The sequence below is a fragment of the Drosophila tropicalis genome, unplaced genomic scaffold, assembly GCF_018151085.1.
Source record: "Drosophila tropicalis isolate 14030-0801.00 unplaced genomic scaffold, ASM1815108v1 contig_859, whole genome shotgun sequence".
Lineage (NCBI taxonomy): Eukaryota > Metazoa > Arthropoda > Insecta > Diptera > Drosophilidae > Drosophila > Drosophila tropicalis.
Genome location: NW_027173353.1, coordinates 12883005 through 12903487, shown reverse-complemented (window position 1 = coordinate 12903487; position 20483 = coordinate 12883005). Strand labels below are relative to the sequence as shown.

The window sequence follows — 20483 nt, the reverse complement described above, 5'->3', positions numbered from 1 at the left end:
ACTGCTGGAAATGGGGCCAATTTTACCCAAGGCCATCTTTTCATACAGATTCAGTTGGAACTGAAAATTTTCAACGATTTGCACGAACTGCTTCTTGAAATGCTTGGGCCCAAATAGTGTGATCTAAATAATTTATAATCTTCTTCATATTTATGTAAGTAACGACAATCTTGTCGACGTAAGGGCAGAAAAAAGCAGTTCACGTCAAATGAATATGCAAAATGTTTATTCACACTGCTTTCTTTTTTTTTGGCTGCAGTTTTGGCCTGTTCATCGTAAAATAGTATGACCATCTTCTATGTGAAATAAAACCTTTTTGTAAAGTGGCAGACACCAACATGTTTTATTATAACAAAATAAAATTTATTTCACTAGGAGAATTACTATTGCATTGCAAATTGAATTACTGATTTTTGCAAACCATTTCTGACGTAGATAAGTTTTGACATGTTATTTACATAGTTCGGCCGCATTGACATACTGCGGTGTAAAAATCTCTCAAGCCTGCTCGAGCCTGCTCACGTTCTACAGCAGCGCTCTCAAACCTCCTCATTAGTGTTGGTAAACATATTTTGTGAACAAATTTGTGAAAAATAAAATCGAAGCGCAGCGTCTTGTCAATTTAAAAGATAAATATATATAAGTAATATCTTGAAATACTCTATAGCAAGAACTGAAACGCAGAGACAAGTGTGAGTTCTTTTGTTAAGTTGGGCGAGTTATTAGTTTTCGATTGTACAGGTGCAAGTGAGAGTGTGTGTACGTGTGTGGGTGGGACTTTGTGTGTGTCATTGTCTGCTACTTAAAACGATGTACATATATACTTATATACTAAATTAAGGTATGTACTCGGTACTAAAGTATATGAACACTAAGCCGCCGTGCGAAAAATGTTGACAGAATAAAACGGTATCTAAAAGAAAATATGATACATCGCCCATGGCTTTGTTTGCAAGTGTGTTTGTGTGTGTGTGTATGTGCGTGTATGTATGCACCAAAAAATAGTACATACCAAAAAAAAAAATATATATATTCAGTTCAATCATCCGAAACTAACTGAAAAGTGCAAAATGCAAAACTCGAATCATACATACATACCTACAAATATGCGGATGTATGTACACACATATGTTTTATATATCAATTGTTAGAACTTTAAAGGCGTGGGCGTGGTAGAAATTCCATTTAATTGTATACACATGCATTTGTACTTCGTACATACATAAAATATTTCATCCATACATCGAAGTGATCTACCAGGACGTATGACTACAACCAAGTGCAAGTGGGGTGGGGGTAAAACTGCGCAGGGGCGTTCATTACAGGGAGATCATATGATTAAGTTATCCTATCCCATCCAGTGAGTAAGAAACCTTCAATATCTGACCATGCCGGTATATTAAACCCTTGTGTAAATTATATTTTACGTCACACCGAATAAACAAAAAAGAAATTTGAAATGACGACTCGGATTGAATAGGAACAGTCATCTTTTAGTGAACTTGTGATTGGTAATACATACATAAATTCATATGTACTTCCATAAATATTTTACATACATATGTATGTATGTACATTCATTTTGTTTAATTTAATTAATGTGTTGATATTAAAACTTACCGGTGAACTTTCACATTCTATACTCTAAATTTAAATTTTTTTTTAATATGCAATTATGTTTTAATGCGTTTGATATTCTTACAAATTGCACAATTGAATACATATCAAAATAACAATTACACACATACATACATTTATTAAATGGAATAAGGTATAAACGAAAGAGAAATTACTTAATATTTTACATATTGAAAGAAAAACAATGGGGAAAATTGATGGAATCTCATTTGCTTTGCCATTTTCAATAGGCACCAGATTGTTTGTTTATTATCTGGTTTATGGATGAAAGCACCATGACCAGTCATCCGGGCGACGATAGTCGCAATGACGATAGAGGCTATCGTCACCAGCTTACGGCGGAAGAGCGCTGATAAGGACAATGACCCCAACACCAATGCATCTTGTTACAAACTACATATTTTCAAAGTTATTTCTGTAACTTGTTCCTCGCGTTTACAAAACTAAACATTGTTTTCTTTTATTCATTTAGATAACATTATGTCGCTGCTCATGACCATAAGCAGTTACAATAGATATCTTTAGACATTTCTGTGTCTAATGGATAACAATTAGAACTTGTAAGATTTGCCGTTCCCTTCCAACGGATCTTATACACTTTCAAACCGAGACGCAAACGGATAGACGCACGCCTATTTTTGCCGGATAACAGATCCTTGGAGTCCCAGGAGAAGCGGACCTGAAATGCATGTTCTATTTTGCCTGATGCTTGCTACTGCAGCAACAATAAATCTGGCAAATGGTGCACGAGCAACAGGATTTGGTGCGGGAACTCACGTGCGATTGGAACGCGCACCCACTGTGGTCAATTTCACCAACGACGCCGGCGATGGCATCGATGCAGGCTTAAACACAGAGCGAACCAAAAACTTCAGCAGCATTATCACAAATGTTGCCAAATTCGACACTCAGCTTAATCATTTGCTGGTGGATAGTATCACCGGTAGGGTGTTTGTCGGTGGCGTGAATCGTTTATTTCAGCTATCACCTGACCTAGAGCTCCACGAGACAGTTCGAACAGGACCGCATAACGACTCGGTAGAGTGCAGTATATTGGACTGTCCGCTGAATGCAGTACGCAAACCAACGGACAATTACAATAAGGTGCTGCTTATCGACCGTGCCACCTCCCGGCTGATAGCCTGCGGCTCTTTATTCCAGGGCACATGCACTGTTCGAAACCTACAAAATGTCAGCATTGTAGAGCACGAAGTGCCCGATGCGGTGGTCGCCAATGATGCCAATTCCTCGACAGTGGCCTTTATTGCTCCAGGACCACCACAGCATCCGGTCACCAATGTCATGTATGTAGGTGTAACTTACACAAATAACTCACCCTACCGCAGTGAAATACCAGCAGTGGCCTCACGGTCTCTCGAAAAGAGCAAGATGTTTCAGATCGCCTCGTCTGCGGTGACAACTGGCACCCGCACCTTCATAAACTCTTACGCTCGAGAAACATATTTCGTTAATTATGTGTACGGGTTTAGCTCGGAGAGGTTTTCATATTTCCTCACAACTCAGTTAAAGCACAGCCATCACTCATCCCCAAAGGAGTACATCACTAAGCTGGTACGCATTTGCCAGGAGGACTCCAACTACTATTCCTACACAGAAATACCAGTTGAATGTATCAGCGACGCTCAAGGCGGCACCAAATTCAATTTGGTTCAGGCCGGTTTCTTGGGCAAGCCCAGCTTGGACCTGGCTCAGAGTCTAGGTATTTCCATTCAAGACGATGTTCTCTTTGCCACCTTCTCCAAGGGTAAAAGCAACAGCAACGTTCCCAGCAATAACTCGGCGCTCTGTATTTACTCACTAAAGTCAATTCGGCGTAAATTCATGCAGAATATTAAGTCTTGCTTCAATGGAAACGGAATGCGAGGACTTGACTTTATATCACCCAGCATGTCTTGTGTTCTAACGGTATGTATTAATACTAAACCACTTTCTAAACTACTTCTGTAAAACTAACTATTGTATAAGAAGTTTTGATAAGTGTGAGAGAAAAAGTCGACCTTTTAATAACGCGTGATTAAGTAATTCGACCAGTCCAATTTCAACCAACAAATTAGACACCAAGATTCAACACCTTTAAAAATTCCCAAAAAAAAATCCCAAGGTAGACTTTAAAGTTTGTATTAAAAAAAATATTTATTCACCACTTCTAAATAATGTAAAATTTATTATCTTTTTTTCACGCTTTTTTAAGTTCTAAATGGAAAATTAAAAGAAAATTCTAATGAACTTAGTTAAACCTCAGCCTATTTGGATGTATATATTCAACAACGGAAGATCCTTTCTAGGGCTTTTATAGCAGCTATATGACCTTTTTCGAATCGGAACTCAACTTTCTTTTGAGCGCGAACAGGGATGGACAGTATATAATTATTTTAGAATTAAACTTAAAAACTTTCGAATCGAAGTAATTCCTCTATTTAGCTCAATTTATTAATAACCCAAGATTGAATTGCTTTGCCAAAACACTACTACAAATCTATACTATACTTATTTGTAAATAATACATTGGACTATATACAAAATGGTTCTATTTAGATTTAGTGATTATAGCGCTGTCGTACAAATCTGATGAGAGAACTTGGTAGGGCTCATAATAACGCTAAATAGGTATTAACACATTAACAGTGGCCTAGAATTAACAATTATAGAATTTCAGCTAGGAGTCTTATTCACGAAATCAAACATAAAATACTGTCAAGATCTTTTTAATATCAAATAAAACCAATTAGCAATATACTATTCAATTTCTTTTAAACGTTCGTTCTTTTAGAAACTTCAAACTATTGGAGAAGACTTTTGCGGTTTAGATGTGAATTCGCCTCTAGGCGGAGAGAACCCCATTACATCCGTGCCAGTTGCAATGTTTAATACGAGACTTACCGCTGTGGCAGCAACCAGTACCAGCGGTTATACAGTTGTCTTTATTGGAACGGCCAACGGGTACATCAAAAAGGTTGTCGTTGAGTCATCGACCATGGCCAATGAGTATGCCAGTTTACCAGTGGACGAAGGGTCGCCTATCAATCAGGATATGCAGTTTGATAACCAAAACCTATACATATACGCCATGTCGGAGCGACGAGTATCCAAGGTGAAAGTATTCGACTGCGCCGACTACAAAACATGCGGTGAGTGCCTGGGTGCCAGGGATCCCTACTGCGGTTGGTGCTCATTGGAGAATAAGTGCAGTCCTCGCTCCAACTGCCAGGACGACGCTAACGACCCCCTTTATTGGGTTAGCTACAAGACTGGCAAATGCACGACCATCACCAGCGTGGTACCTCACCAACTGCAACGCACCACTGCCCGCACATTGGAGCTGATCATTGATCATCTGCCTCAGCTTAAGGAGAATTTAATTTGCGCCTTCACGACTGAGGATAAAGCACTTTTTACTAATGCTACGTAAGTAGACACTGAACTAATACAAAAGCTAAATATAAGTACAAGCGTAGTTTTGCAAAGAGAGTTTATATATTTATTTTTGTCAGAGTGTGCAACACACTGTCTGGAACTTATTCAAAAATGATCAATATATTAAAAAGCTTTTATAGAAAGGACCAGTCCAAAACAGAGTTTAGATTAGTAATTTTGCTGTTTTTCAAGGGACTACATTACCAAAAATTATTTATTTTCCTTGCGCATTTTGTTTTCTGATTTCATCATTGTCCCTATTATTGCCGTTGTGAAAAAAACTCGTGTTATATTGTTTTTAGCTAATGTTATAAGAATTGAGTAAAAATTGATAATCTCTGCATTTGCTGTAGGTTTTTGCTGCCAGTCAAGTTAATTTTGTGATCCACTCTTCATACACCACTTCCAATTCCATTGTAAACTAAACAATAACAGTTTAGTGTTGCCAGTGTGGTTTCAATTTGGTCTTCTTTCGCGTTTGCAAATCAGCCATGCAAATATTTAAAGACATCCTTGTATGCTAAAATGAATGATCGGCAATACTCTGCAATTCAATCACATGATTCTTTCTTATTGTATACTTTGATTCGTAATTGATCTCTTCTTCGTATGAAATTTAAGAAACATCTAACTGTACAAATTTTTAACTGGTGTGAGGGAATAACCAGAGTGCTGGGGCTAACTTAAACAGCATCAAATTTTCATCCTTGCAAGTTTTTTGTTACTCTTTCTACAGCCGTCAAATTGAAAATTAACAAAGTTATTGTTCAAAGTCATTGTTTATCACCGATTGTTCCTATGAAAGCTATATGATATAGTCACCCGATCTTGATCAAATTTGGCACAGTCGTTTATATTTGTAATAATCTTACCAATATTAAATTTCACAACACTAGCTATGTTCGCGTTTGAAGTTTGTTATATGATATAGTGGTCTGATCTTCTTGAACCCGAGTTGTACAAACTGTGCAGTATACATACATATATAAGTCTACATGCAAAATTTCAACCCTGGAGCTCTAGATGGATAATGGATATTTTAATGTTTTTTTTTAAATGTTTTCTTTACATATGGCAGGAAGAAACGAAACGGCGTAAATTGCACCACGCCACGGACAGACATGCTGCCGCAAATTGAGCAGGGCAAGCACCACTTTACGGCAAAACTTTCAGTACGCACAAGGAACGGACCCGACCTGGTATCTACCGACTTTACCTTCTTTGACTGCAGTACTCACTCGTCATGCACGCGTTGTGTGTCCTCAGAGTTTCCATGCGACTGGTGCGTGGAGGCCCATCGATGCACCCATGATACCGCCGAGAACTGTCGCAACGACATTCTGGTTACAGGAGTAAGCCGCATAGGTCCCAGTTACCGGTCCGGCCCAGGCTTTTGCCCGACAATTAATGCCACTGGCGATGGTAGCGAGGTGCTTGTGGCCGCCGGTACCAGCAAGTCTATTAAAGTGAAAGTGCATATCATTGGACAGTTCATCGTGCAGACGCGATTTGTATGTCAGTTCAATATTGAGGGCCGCGTAACAAGTCTCAACGCACAACTGCTTGGAGATACAATTTATTGCGATAGCATGGAGTTCCAGTATACGTCAAGATCTCCCAACTTAACCGCCACATTCGCTGTCATCTGGGGAGGATCAAAACCTTTGGACAACCCCCATAACATTCATGGTAAGTTTCGATAAAAATGATAGTGAGCTTTATGATTCTATTAATTCATTGAAAGTACTTTGTAAACTGTTACTTACACTTTTAAAATCAAAAGGTCAAAAGAATACTGCTTTAATTAAATCTACAATTTTTTTTTATTAATTTTTCGCAGTTGTCATTTATCGTTGCCGGGACATGGCTGACAGTTGCGGTATTTGCCTTGCATTAGCCGAAAAATACAATTGCGGCTGGTGCTCGTCTACCAACTCATGCGAGGTGGAGGAACAGTGTAATAAAAACAACGAAGGCAAGACAGACTGGCTAAACCGTAGCGAGACTTGCCCAAATCCCGAGATCCACACATTTGAGCCGAAAACAGGGCCATGGGAAGGTGGCACTAACATAACCATTCGAGGAATAAATCTTGGCAAAAACTACAATGATATTTACTCCGGCGTTCGCATTGCCGGTATCAATTGTATGCCGTTTCAACAGTTATACATCGACACTAAACAAATTGTGTGCACCGTGGACAGTCCGGGCGAGCAAATGTACCGTAACGGTCGCATCGTAGTGCAAATCGGCGACTATCGTGGAGAATCCAAAGAGGATTACGAGTTTGTTGATCCCAAAATATCAAATTTTTACCCAACATTCGGCCCGACCTCTGGAGGCACAGAAATTCGGATAATCGGCAAACACCTAAATGCAGGATCTCGCACTCAGGCCTTCATTAATGATCATTTGCCCTGCAGAATTCTCAGCGCGGACTCTTCGCAAGCCATTTGCCGCACATCACCCTCACCGGGAATCATTGAAGGCCGTCTAAAAATGTCCTTTGACAATGGACCTCGAGAATTTAATGACTACAACTTTAGATATGTCCTAGATCCCACCGTCGATCATGTAAGTTCGGGCCCAAGTGGCCAGATAAAAGTTCCCAAGGGTATACCTGCAGGTGGAATACGCATTTCGGTGACTGGAACCCAATTTACTAGCATCCAAAATCCTAGCATATATGTCTTTTATAAGGGGGAAATGTATGCCAGCCAATGCCGCGTTCAGTCAGATACAGAAATGGAATGCGCTTCACCAATTATTGAGGCCGATAGTCAAAACTTGGATGCCGAGAACCCAACTCTTCTTGAGTACGGGTTCCTTATGGACAATGTACTGCGTGTACAAAATCTATCAAAAACGCACAATAATCACTTCGAGCTTTACCCCAATCCTGAATACTTTGTGTTTGAGGAACGCGTCAAGTACTTTAAGAGCGAGTATTTGACTATTAACGGCCGCAACTTAGATCGGGCCTGTAAGGAGAGCGATGTTCAAGTTAAAATTGGTAATGGCTATTGCAACATTACGTCCCTATCGAGACAACAATTGACATGCCGGCCACCCACTGAAGCTGCAGCCGCCAGCGATGGCCCCGGAGGCCCCGAAGTGGTTGTGAGAATCGGATCTTCACTAGAGTATCGGATCGGCATCCTCAGCTACGAGACGTCCAACATAATTTTAGATTGGGGCGAAAATGTAGTTTTTGGTGTTATCGCAAGCATTGTTATTTTGCTACTAATCTTTGTGGCTCTGCTCGTGGCTTACAAAAAGAAGAGTTCTGAATCGAATCGCGTGTTACGTAACATGCAGGAGCAAATGGATATTCTCGAACTACGTGTGGCAGCCGAATGCAAGGAGGCTTTTGCTGAACTGCAAACAGAAATGACTGATCTTACAGGCGATCTAACCTCGGGCGGCATTCCATTCCTGGACTATCGATCGTATGCAATGAAAATTTTGTTTCCCAACCATGAAGACCATATTGTTCTTCAATGGGAACGACCTGAGCTGCTACGCAAGGAAAAAGGCTTACGCCTTTTTGGTCAGTTAATTATGAACAAAACTTTTCTGCTGCTGTTTATAAGAACTCTGGAATCCAATCGCTACTTCTCGATGCGCGAGCGAGTTAATGTTGCCTCCCTAATTATGGTTACGCTACAATCAAAGCTGGAGTACTGCACCGATATTCTTAAGACATTGTTGGGAGATTTGATTGAGAAGTGTATTGAGGGCAAAAGCCATCCAAAATTGCTGCTGCGGAGAACTGAAAGTGTAGCAGAGAAAATGTTGAGCGCATGGTTCACATTCCTACTCTACAAGTTTCTTAAGGAATGCGCAGGGGAACCATTATACATGCTGTTCCGTGCGGTTAAAGGACAGGTAGACAAGGGCCCTGTGGATGCTTGCACTCACGAAGCTCGATATTCGCTTAGCGAAGAGAAACTGATCCGCCAGTCTATCGATTTCCGACCAATGACTGTGTATGCTAGCATCATCCAACAGCCAATATTTTGCAATAACCTGGACATGTTGCCGTCTCATACCGAAAACGTGTCTGTGAAAGTTCTAGATTGCGACACTATAGGCCAAGTAAAGGAGAAGTGTCTGGAAACCATTTACAGAAATATACCGTCTAGCCAAAGACCTCGAAAGGATGACTTAGACCTGGGTACGTATCAACAGTGTTATACAGAAATTCATCTAATTATAGTCATGCTTTTAACAGAATGGCGAACGGGAGCTACTGGACGCGTAATTCTTTACGATGAAGATGCCACATCGAAAACAGAGAGTGAATGGAAGAAGTTGAACACACTGCAACACTATAATGTTCCAGATGGAGCCGGCTTAAGCTTAGTGCCCAAGCAGAGTTCCATCTATAATTTCAGTATTTTGTCAGATAAAAACGAAAAGTCTCACAAGTATGTTAACCACCAAACACTACACACCCTTGCCTTTCATATACACAAACATGTCTTTTCATTATCCTGAAATTCTCTTGACCTGCTCTAACAGTATATTTGCATATCTTTAACCTCTTCTGTAACATTGCCAAATTGCCATCCTCTAGGTATGAAACTCTTAATTTATCGAAGTACAACTCCTCCTCCCCGACATTTAGCCGCGCCGGCAGCCCTCTAAACAACGACATGCATGAAAGTGGTCTGAAGTATTGGCATTTGGTAAAACACCATGACAGCGACATGCAAAAGGAAGGTGAACGTGTCAACAAGCTGGTCTCCGAAATTTACTTAACCCGGCTCCTAGCAACCAAGGGTACGCTTCAAAAATTCGTGGACGATCTATTTGAGACCATCTTTAGTACTGCTCATCGTGGTTCGGCTTTGCCATTGGCCATTAAATATATGTTTGACTTCCTGGACGACCAAGCTTTGCTGCATGGCATCACTGATCCCGAAGTGGTGCATACGTGGAAGAGCAACAGCCTGCCACTACGGTTCGTACAGCTCAGTCGTTTTCAAATCACAACTAATCCAAGAGTTTTTTACACTCCTGCAGCTTCTGGGTGAATTTGATCAAAAATCCCAATTTTGTGTTTGACATACACAAGTCAAACATTGTTGACTCTTGCCTGTCGGTTGTGGCGCAAACTTTTATGGATTCCTGCTCAACTTCAGACCATAGATTGGGTAAGTACATAAATTTTTAAGAGTGAAACAGAATAACCTTTTTGCCTCATTTCTAACTTTAGGTAAGGACTCGCCCAGCTCGAAGCTGTTGTATGCCAAGGATATACCAGAGTATCGCAAATGGGTGGATCGGTATTATAGAGATATTCGCGACATGTCACCCATCTCCGATCAAGATATGAATGCTATGCTAGCCGAGGAGTCTAGGGTATGTGAAGTGTTCATTCTTTTATTTCGTAGGATTGAGTGAAAGTGTTTTTCAACTCGTGTCATTTCTCTTTTTGTTTTTTGCTGTTGTTGTTTTTTGTTGCAGCTTCACACAACGGAATTCAACACGAATTGTGCACTACACGAACTATACACCTATGCGGTGAAGTACAACGAGCAACTTACCGTTACACTAGAAGAGGACGAGTTCTCACAAAAGCAACGACTGGCGTTCAAACTCGAACAGGTTCACAATATAATGTCGTCTGAATAAAACTGCAGTACCCATAATCACCATAATCATCAGCAGAAAAAGAGGGAATACTCCCACAATTCGAAACCCTCACCTATTAGGCGGTAAAAGCCAATCTTTCTAAGCAACACCATCTATGTATTTAATTGTACACCATGTACGTATGTACGAGTCTCTGTATGTATGAATCTGTATGTATATACCATGTACCATTTGGAAGTGAGTTCACTAGCAATATCGTAGAGTTCTATATTTATAGATAACTGAACATGCCACCATTAGAATCGGTATATTCGCAAAATAGTTATATTTTTTCAATAAGTTTCCTGAGACTATATATTTTTTCTCTGCATATTTATCCTTGACCCTTGTCTTGAACCACATTTCCATTATATTACGAATTTAAATGTTTAGGGTTAATACAATATATAGAAGTTATTGCCGTGAAACGTACAAGTTCCAAAACATATTGGTTTTTGCTCGCATTTATCTTGAAAGGGGGTTCCAATATTGCTCAACAGCTAGGTTAATCTCGGACCAAGAAATAATATGAAATAATGTCTAAATTGTTGTTGTTCAAAAACTAACTATTTTGCGAATTACGACCTAACAACAAGCTCTGTGTGGTGTGATATTTAAGTGAAATACGTTATGTGTGTGTGGATTATAAACTTAAACCCAAGCAGATCGTTGATCGCTTATGAGATAGGTTAGCGTTAACTCGAAAATATGTTTTGCCAATACTGCCATAGGAACAACTCTGATCAAACATTGCACGCCACCTAAAATGGATTGGAATAGGGACTGGTATATAGATGAATATAAGCAAAATGATGCTTTAGCTGATGAAAGTATTCTTTCATATCTAATTGCATTACCTTTTGGATAATAGCGTCCATCCCGGAACACATTCATCCATTGACGAACAACGCATAAATCATATGTATGTATATATATATACACTATATATATATATGCACTGTAGCATTCCGATAACAATCACGAATCACGATCCCGACTAACTTGCCATTTGATTCCTTCATGATGCAATGAAATACTCTATTGTATATTAGTTAGCATGAGAAATAAGAATCAGATTGGTATTCGTTGTCGGCATTGCTCATTTAATAATATTTATAAATGTATTGTATGTATGTAATATTAATGTGTAAGCCCGATATTCGATATAAAAATAATCCATTCGTAAAAATCGACTGATTTTAATTTAAATTAAATATAAAATTATATTTTTTAAATAATATGGTTACTTTAGTTGCAAGAATATGAATAATACCGTGTACCGCTAATGGCAACGAGCCCTAGCCACAAAAAAAAAACAAACTATTACTATCACTAAAATCTAAACTTTACAACATGGGATTATGACGATGTTGAGATATTTTTCTTTTTTTATACTTTTACTTTGATTATTATCATTTATACAGAACAGATAATGTGCATTATTGTTATAAGTTTGTATGTATTGTGTGTCTACTAATCCTAAGAGTAGAGGGCCGGATTTAAAGCAAAGCGTTCCGTTCATTATATCAAATTGATGGAGTTTACAAATATGTTTTCAATTATTTTCCGGTAGGAAGAAAGGACGCATTTTCTCTAAGTCTGGCTCTTGCCCTATCTTATCCTAATCTCTTTATGTGTGTAAATCCTGTAATTTATTTATTTATAGTGCATAGATTAATGGAAATAAATTTTTATTTACTTTTCATTTGGGTTGCTGTTGTCATTTTCGTTTCGACTGTGACACACGATAGGAAACTTGGGTGGGACGGTAATGCCATATATGTATTGGGGAAAACGCATTTTCCTTCCATTGTTGTACAACGAGCAAACCGGCGACTAGGCTGGGGCTGCCTTACTCATCTCGCCATACTTTGAGTGTATATGTATTATTAGTAATATTTAATTTTACAAATTTAACAGGTCAATTGAATATCACTTTTACCATATTAAACCCAAAAACATAAAGAAAACCACAAAACTTAACCATAGATATGAAATTACGATAATAAATTGTAGTATGTAAATGTTTTATACTATATCCTTGATGTATCTATGTATGTTTGTATTTTTAGAAAATAAGCATTTGCATAGCTAACCAAAAACATTTTTTTTTTTTTTTTTAAATTGCCCACCAAGCCGAATTCCCCTTCCTTCTTTAAAAAAAAAAAAAAAAAAAAATACATACTCATATAAAGTTAAGTTCCGTTTCGATTCTTGCATTAACTAATTACATCTCAAAGACTGATAAAAAAAAGCTTTCAAGGTCAGATGATAAGGATTAGTTTCTGTTATTTCCTCAACTCTCCCCATTTGTTTAAAAATCATTCTGCTCATATATCTCTTATACTGATCTATTGGCACTTTTGAACCACCGAATAAGGACCAGGACCAACCACACTCTCCGCTATCCCAATTATTGTACAGCTATTTTATGCGATTTGATCCCCACGAAACTGCAAAAACCAGCAGTCGGAAGTCAAATACTAATTCATAAGTAATTTATGAAAATTGGAACACAATCATATGAGTTGTTGTAGTGTGAGGTCTGGTCTCCAGAGCGCTTTGACTTTGCCTATAATTTAAGAGCTATTCCCGTCATAACATTAAAAAGTATATATAAAAATACATATATAAAAAATATTTGTGGTTGTGCGTAAATATATATTATATATAGATCACTAAACGATAGATTTATGTAAATGTCTATTATTCTCGCAATTTTGAACAGATAAACTACGACTTCGACCGAGACCTCGAGCTTGAAAGCGATGCAAATGGAAAATAATAATAAAATAGCTTCCGTCATTGTCAACATATCGGCTAGATACAGAAAGTAGGGGCATTAATTTAAGAATAAGTTTGCATAAAATCTGCATAGAGTCGAGATTAAATCTATTGGGCGTACATGTATACAGATAGCCATATGAACGTTTCTAGCTTATAAAATGAAAATTGAAACGAATCTCAAAACAAATTCCCATGCGATTCGAAACCGAATCCAAATTGATGCCCGCTCTAAAACCCAGTCCCAATATATTGTAACGAAAAACCTATGTATGTAATAAAATTTAAACTATAAACATATATGTGTGAATGTGTGTGTAAAGTATTTGTATTTTAAAATATACAATTATAAACTGTGCAAAAGACTTTTCTTATGATTCTTTTTTTTTTTTTTTTTGGGTCCGCGTGAAATTAAAGCATTAATTTGATGCAACTCTGCATGAATACTGCGAATAACTCCGGACTATTGAAGCAAAAATGGAACAAATCAATTTAAATCAAAGTAAAAATTTACTGCAAAATGTTTGATCTAAATTTGCAATCAATCTCTCACTCTATCCATTTCAATATCGCTATTCACGCCCTTTTTAATGTCCTTTGCAAGCCCACTTTATGTGTACACGCATACACATGCAGTTTGTGTTGTATTGTTCTGTTGGTTTCGAGCAATGACGTAGGCTACTGGCAGCGTTTGAGCAAAGCCGATTTAAATTGACTATAACTTATGATCTATTATCCGATCTTATTCAAATTAAGCAGATGTTTGTAAGGCAAAAAAAGAGGACGGTTTCGACCCCATAAAGTATATATTCTTGATCAGCATGAGAAGCTGAGTCGATGTAGTCCGTCAGTCGGTGCGTATTTGTGATCTTTGGTTCTGGCTATATTTCTGGAGTTTTCTGTCTCGACAAGCGGAAAGCTAATGCTAACGTTAGGTAACTAAACATAACACTAACTTACGTATAAAATTAGTCATGGGTAAATAAATCTTTTGGTGTAAGCTTACCTAAGACTAATTGCCGAGTAAAGGCTATAACTTTTTTCATTAGAATGGGTGGCAGCAAGTCAGGTTCGTTGTCATAATCATAATCCAATTGTAAAACAAAATAGTCCGCACTATCAGCCGACGATTGATTTTAATATAATTTCGACTCACCAATCGAACCATGGGGCTTGGCCCTAATACAATGGAGCTGAAGCTGGTACCGTCGCCTTTAATCTACAATACTCCCGTGCAGCGTATGCGGATGTCTAACATCCTTGCCTATGCAACATGTATCCAGACAAGTATTGCTGGCAACGCCGTGGCGCGCTATATTTTTGAAAATTAACTTGCTATAAAAACGACAGGCGTGGAAATTTTAGATTTTTATGTTTTCTTGGCTTAACAAAAGTACATTTAAACATGATGTTAAATATCCACTCCTCCTCCGAACAATCAAGCCGTCTCGGTGAAAGTCGGTTCCGAGTTTGTTGTGTGATGGTACTCCCGGCATTAGAGAATAAACGTTCAGACTTCACAGGAACTTCCAAATACATATGTATGTATTTCTATTTCACATAGTTTTGGATATACCACTTTTATGTCTTCCCATTGTTTTTAGTGATCGATAGACAGTGGTGAAATCAAACAGGTACGGAGTTAATTTATCATTATCTAAACCGTTTATTGCAAAAGTTGATTTTTTGGCCCTATTATGATGAGTTTAAAAATTGTATGTTGATTCTTAGAAGAATTCCTGTCATTTTCATAAACACTAGGACTGTATGCTATACATATAAAAAGCAAGGAAAGAGTTTGTTTTTCCAAGAATTTCAGAATTTTTAAATGTGCTTTTGCATTATCCAATGCATTATAGTATAAATATGTATATTGTTATATGTATATACATATATATAGTTATAGTTACTCGAAACAAAACGAAGAATGTCGTCTCGCCGAACAAAGCATTATATATACATACATATGTACTAATACATATGTGATAATATGAGAGTAAAAAGGGTATAAAAATCTGTTTTTATTTTAACTACTTTTTTAGCTATTTTTGAAGAAACTTAGCTACTTTTAACCCTCTTTTTAACTACTGATGCTGAAAAAGTTTCGGCAACACTGCTACCGCGCGGTTAGATTACGACGAATACGAAGGTTCACGTTCTCTTGACGGCGAAAGCGAAGTTAACTTGGGACAGTGGGCACTCCCTAGATTTTACGTTCGAAATATTAATATACTATAATCAATTCATCAGTTTCTATTTCGAACAAAATTGTGAGATTTTTATACCCCTGCAGGGTATTATAAAATTGATCAGACGTTTGTAACGCACAGAAGGAGACGTTTCCGACCCCATAAAGTATATATATTCTTGACCAGCGTGAGAAGCTGAGTTGATATAGCCATGTCCGTCTGACCGTTCGTCTGTGCGTACGCGTTTTACTCAGCCGTCTTAAGAGCTATCGGGCTGAAATTTTTTTTTCGGGGGTTTTTATTACCCGGCAAAAAAAAAGTATGAAAACCATAATGATCGGACCACTATATCATAGATGTAGCTCTAGAAGAAACATTTTCATAAAAATCGAGTATGCTATGAAATTTACATATGTGATAATATGAGAGTAAAATTGTTTTGTTTGTATATTGATGAATTGAGTTGCAGAAAACAAATTTTGAACATGTAAAATTATTATTACCAAGGACTGCAAGGGTATACAAACTTCGGCATAGCCGATGTTAGCTTCTTTGATTTTTTAATGACAAATCACCCTTTTTAATTCAATGTTGTTATTACTCCATCGACCACCCCAAACTTATAATTTTCAACGCTCTCGCTTTTGTGATTAACCTTTCTAAGGTACTTTTCTGTGCCGTCATAGTTGAAACAACATTTTTCGTGTCGGCGTGTTTCATATCTATAAGTCAATTCTCATATTAACTTGTATATCAAGGGTTGCAAGTTATCATATTGCCTTTTTAGGTTATCTAGGTCTAAAAAAAATTAAAAAGTTCATCGATACTTTTATTCTTGGTTTGATCGAATGTAGGTCAATTTTATTTAACACATTAAAATATTCTGGAAATAAAATTTTAAAATGTTCCGTTTTTTTCAGGTGGTAGCTAAATTTGAAAAGATAATAGCTGTTTAACCATTTTTGTGGCAATCAGCCTTGAGAAGTAGCCAGATCTAGCTACAAAGTAGCTGACTCGGCAACACTGCGCGGTAGTCCCTCACATGTAACGGCAACGCCTAACGGAATTCCGCTCAGTCCAGAAGAGTTTCGTTCTTTTTTGTTGCATAGAAGCACTGATGACATTTTAGCATTTTCCAGCCAGATCTGACTGATTTGGGAATGCCATTGCGGGAAAAATTTGGAAACAGCGGGTAGTGGGAATTCTAGCTTTTTCAGCAAACTGAAATATTTATTTTCTTAAACACCTTAGAACAAATATCGAAATAGAAATATCGAATATAAAATATCGGTATCAATAACGAACATACTCGACACTCGATACTCTTAAGATGTCCCTACCTAACGGCGAAACATCTCCCACCTCTAGTTCAGTCCAGAAGAGTTTGCACCGAAAAAATGTTCGTGTTACGTGCTGCCGCTAAAGCTGATAAGAATTTGCTCCCATTTTTGGGGCAATATTGTAAGTATAGTGGATATAAATTGGTTTACAAATTGGAGCGTTAACTACGGATAATCGTCAACGTTAATATCGTGGGGGAAATCAAGTTTTGCAAAACTCGCGAATCAAAAATGAAGCGAACATAACCTTAAAGGTTATGCAAGATGGAAAATTGTGCACTAGTGCGAGCTATGTATGTAGCCCGTCTTGTATGTATTCGGGATATAGATTTTTTAATAATAAAAGTCAAAAGTAACAACGAATTATGTGGATTTGAAATATCTGCGCCTTATGTGCTATTAGCTTTTTAACATGTTATAATTGAGAAGATGGCTTGTGACGTAATAATGTATGTAATAATGGCGGCCGACACACAGGAGCACAGGCGAGACTTACGCAATGGTCGAAGTCGCAAGAACACAACACTATTCGGGAATTGAGATTGAGTATTGTTTCAGTTTTAGTCAAAAGCTAGTTATTAAAGTAAGAAAGTAATTCATTTGGTATAAAACACAAGAGTTTACATAACAGCAATTTGCTCTAATGTTAATACATTCACACTTTTTACACCCTATACCCAAAGTGTATGTAACAGGGAAGCAGAAGAATTTGAAATCCAATAAATTATATTTTTGTGAGAATGTGCTTTCAATCCTGGGGCATCGATACTTGAAAGCTTTGACCGGTCAATTATTTTGCATTTTATAACTATGGATTTTATATCATGTGTACAAGCCAGACAAATTATGTTCATCTTTTTTCACTTAATATGCAACCCTTAATTACACCAATTGCTTTTTATTAATACAGCTGAAGGGAAAATACATTGAGGATTTCAATGGTTCAACAAAATTAACTATTATTTTCATCTTTAACTTTTCTGATTCATTGCAGCTCGAGGACATGCCGCTAAGGCAGCTGCCAAGGCAGTCGCTGGAGGCAACGGCAAAATTGTCGCTGTCATTGGTGCTGTCGTCGATGTACAGTTTGACGATAATTTGCCCCCAATTTTGAATGCTTTGGAGGTTGACAACCGCTCACCTCGTTTGGTGCTAGAGGTGGCCCAGCATTTGGGAGAGAACACCGTGCGTACCATTGCCATGGACGGTACCGAGGGTTTGGTGCGTGGCCAGAAAGTTCTGGACACCGGCTATCCAATCCGTATTCCCGTAGGAGCCGAGACTTTGGGTCGCATCATCAACGTGATTGGTTAGTATTCTGTTACTTAAACAAGAATTATGATGATGGTTTAATAACTTTTTACCAAATTTCAACTTAGGCGAGCCCATTGATGAGCGTGGTCCTATCCCTACCGATAAGACTGCCCCCATTCACGCTGAGGCACCCGAATTCGTTGAGATGTCCGTGGAACAGGAGATTCTTGTCACTGGCATTAAAGTCGTCGATCTGCTTGCCCCATACGCCAAGGGTGGAAAGATCGGTCTGTTCGGAGGCGCTGGAGTCGGCAAGACTGTGTTGATCATGGAGTTGATTAACAACGTAGCCAAGGCTCACGGTGGGTACTCCGTGTTCGCTGGTGTCGGCGAGCGTACTCGCGAAGGCAATGACTTGTACAACGAGATGATTGAGTCCGGCGTCATTTCGCTTAAGGACAAGACCTCCAAAGTCGCCCTTGTCTACGGTCAGATGAACGAGCCCCCAGGTGCCCGCGCCCGTGTTGCCCTTACTGGACTTACCGTCGCTGAGTATTTCCGCGATCAGGAAGGACAAGATGTGCTGCTCTTCATCGATAACATTTTCCGTTTCACTCAGGCCGGTTCTGAGGTGTCCGCCTTGCTAGGTCGTATCCCCTCAGCTGTGGGTTATCAGCCAACTCTGGCCACTGACATGGGTTCTATGCAGGAGCGTATTACAACCACTAAGAAGGGCTCCATTACTTCCGTGCAGGCCATTTATGTGCCAGCTGATGATTTGACCGATCCCGCTCCGGCCACCACTTTCGCTCACTTGGACGCCACTACTGTGTTGTCCCGTGCTATTGCCGAACTGGGAATTTACCCAGCTGTAGATCCCTTGGATTCGACCTCCCGTATCATGGACCCCAACATCATCGGACAGGAGCACTACAACGTAGCTCGTGGCGTTCAGAAGATCTTGCAGGATTACAAATCGCTTCAGGATATCATTGCCATTTTGGGTATGGATGAATTGTCTGAGGAGGACAAGCTGACAGTGGCCCGTGCTCGCAAGATTCAGCGCTTCTTGTCACAGCCATTCCAAGTCGCCGAGGTGTTCACAGGTCATGCCGGCAAACTCGTTCCATTGGAACAAACCATCAAGGGCTTCTCACAGATTCTGGGTGGCGAGTACGATCACTTGCCCGAAGTTGCGTTCTACATGGTTGGTCCCATTGAAGAAGTTGTAGAAAAGGCCGACCGTCTAGCTAAGGAGGCCGCCTAAGTAGTTTTCATCGTCATGAAGCCATGATGACTAAGATCAAGTGAATTAAGCATTAAAGTTGTTCTCACAGACACTGTATCTTTTGAAGGGAACTTCCCAACCCGACCTAGAGGAAATCAATAAAACGTATTTAAACTCAAAACAAAAACATTTTCACTGCGAGGATTTGGGAGTGACATTTTATTTTGGCATCATTTACAACTAGCTCGTATTAAAAGGGTGCTCGAAAGGTATTTATCATTAATAGAAAATATGACCGAATGACCTTCAATGGACCATAATATGGTTTTTTAATGTTTATCAGTCTGACGCAAATTTTTAAAAGTTTTCTTAGTTGTAACACCAAACCCAATTCAAATTCGAGATGTACCGCTGATAGTCATAATTTTTTTGTACACAGTCAATGTATATCAGCTATATGACATAGTGAACCGATTTCAATCGCATATAGGCAAACAAGTGCCATCGATTCCAAAGGAGCTACATATATGGTTTAGTCACCAGATATTGATACATTTTGTGCAGTCTTTAATGATGAGATAGGATGTTGGCTGACCGAATAACTGCTTGGCTGTCCACAAAGAATTTCACACGTTCCCTGTCGCTGCCGATCCTCTGCAACTTTTCCTATCGAACATAATAAGCTGCTGTCATCAGAGGTGGATAGTTGGGTTTGGATAGTATACGTGTATATGTTGTTTGTATTTTGGGTTCATCAACACTCTTCGTCCTGGATAGTAAAGTGTGCCCGTATCCCTGATTGAATTAGTTTTGATTTGTAAACGGCTTTACGGTCAAACATACCAATCAATCATACCGAATTATAAGTAGGTTGGGTTGGGACTACTACACAGTAAACGCTGAACTGTAAACGGGCATTGCGAATCGTCTTAAGTTGTCCGCATAGGATTTAATTCTTAACTTAGTCCTTTTGTA

At 38.7% G+C, this 20483-nt stretch overlaps 2 protein-coding genes across 3 annotated transcripts; both read left to right on the top strand.

The window, feature by feature from the left end:
- Nucleotides 1–562: 562 nt before the first annotated feature.
- On the top strand, nt 563–12418 carry PlexA (plexin A). 2 transcript variants are annotated; one of them, XM_068298129.1, is made up of 10 exons: nt 563–692; nt 2111–3564; nt 4430–5064; nt 6152–6762; nt 6914–9250; nt 9308–9503; nt 9704–10039; nt 10102–10232; nt 10295–10440; nt 10546–12418. In XM_068298129.1, exons 2-10 carry the CDS (start codon nt 2323–2325, stop codon nt 10711–10713), a joined length of 5802 nt encoding a protein of 1933 aa, XP_068154230.1. In that variant the 5' UTR covers nt 563–692; nt 2111–2322; the 3' UTR covers nt 10714–12418. The 2 variants fall into 2 exon arrangements, with proteins under 2 accessions (XP_068154230.1, XP_068154229.1); XM_068298128.1 differs by having other exon boundaries at nt 9653–10039.
- A 4589-nt stretch (nt 12419–17007) lies between these two features.
- On the top strand, nt 17008–19695 carry ATPsynbeta (ATP synthase, beta subunit). Its single transcript, XM_068296758.1, has 3 exons — nt 17008–17147; nt 18021–18335; nt 18406–19695. Exons 1-3 carry the CDS (start codon nt 17084–17086, stop codon nt 19545–19547), a joined length of 1521 nt encoding a protein of 506 aa, XP_068152859.1. The 5' UTR covers nt 17008–17083; the 3' UTR covers nt 19548–19695.
- Nucleotides 19696–20483: the final 788 nt, after the last annotated feature.

What these genes read in the sequence shown, in the direction of transcription:
- PlexA (XM_068298128.1), top strand. Translation starts at nt 2,323, where the DNA reads ATGCATGTTCTATTTTGCCTGATGCTTGCTACTGCAGCAACAATAAAT. An exon ending in AAAGGATGACTTAGACCTGG is followed by an intron (nt 9,251 to 9,307) that starts GTACGTATCAAC and finishes TGCTTTTAACAG; the next exon opens with AATGGCGAACGGGAGCTACT. An exon ending in AGCAACAGCCTGCCACTACG is followed by an intron (nt 10,040 to 10,101) that starts GTTCGTACAGCT and finishes ACACTCCTGCAG; the next exon opens with CTTCTGGGTGAATTTGATCA.
- ATPsynbeta (XM_068296758.1), top strand. Translation starts at nt 17,084, where the DNA reads ATGTTCGTGTTACGTGCTGCCGCTAAAGCTGATAAGAATTTGCTCCCA. An exon ending in CCCATTTTTGGGGCAATATT is followed by an intron (nt 17,148 to 18,020) that starts GTAAGTATAGTG and finishes GATTCATTGCAG; the next exon opens with CTCGAGGACATGCCGCTAAG. An exon ending in TCGCATCATCAACGTGATTG is followed by an intron (nt 18,336 to 18,405) that starts GTTAGTATTCTG and finishes ATTTCAACTTAG; the next exon opens with GCGAGCCCATTGATGAGCGT.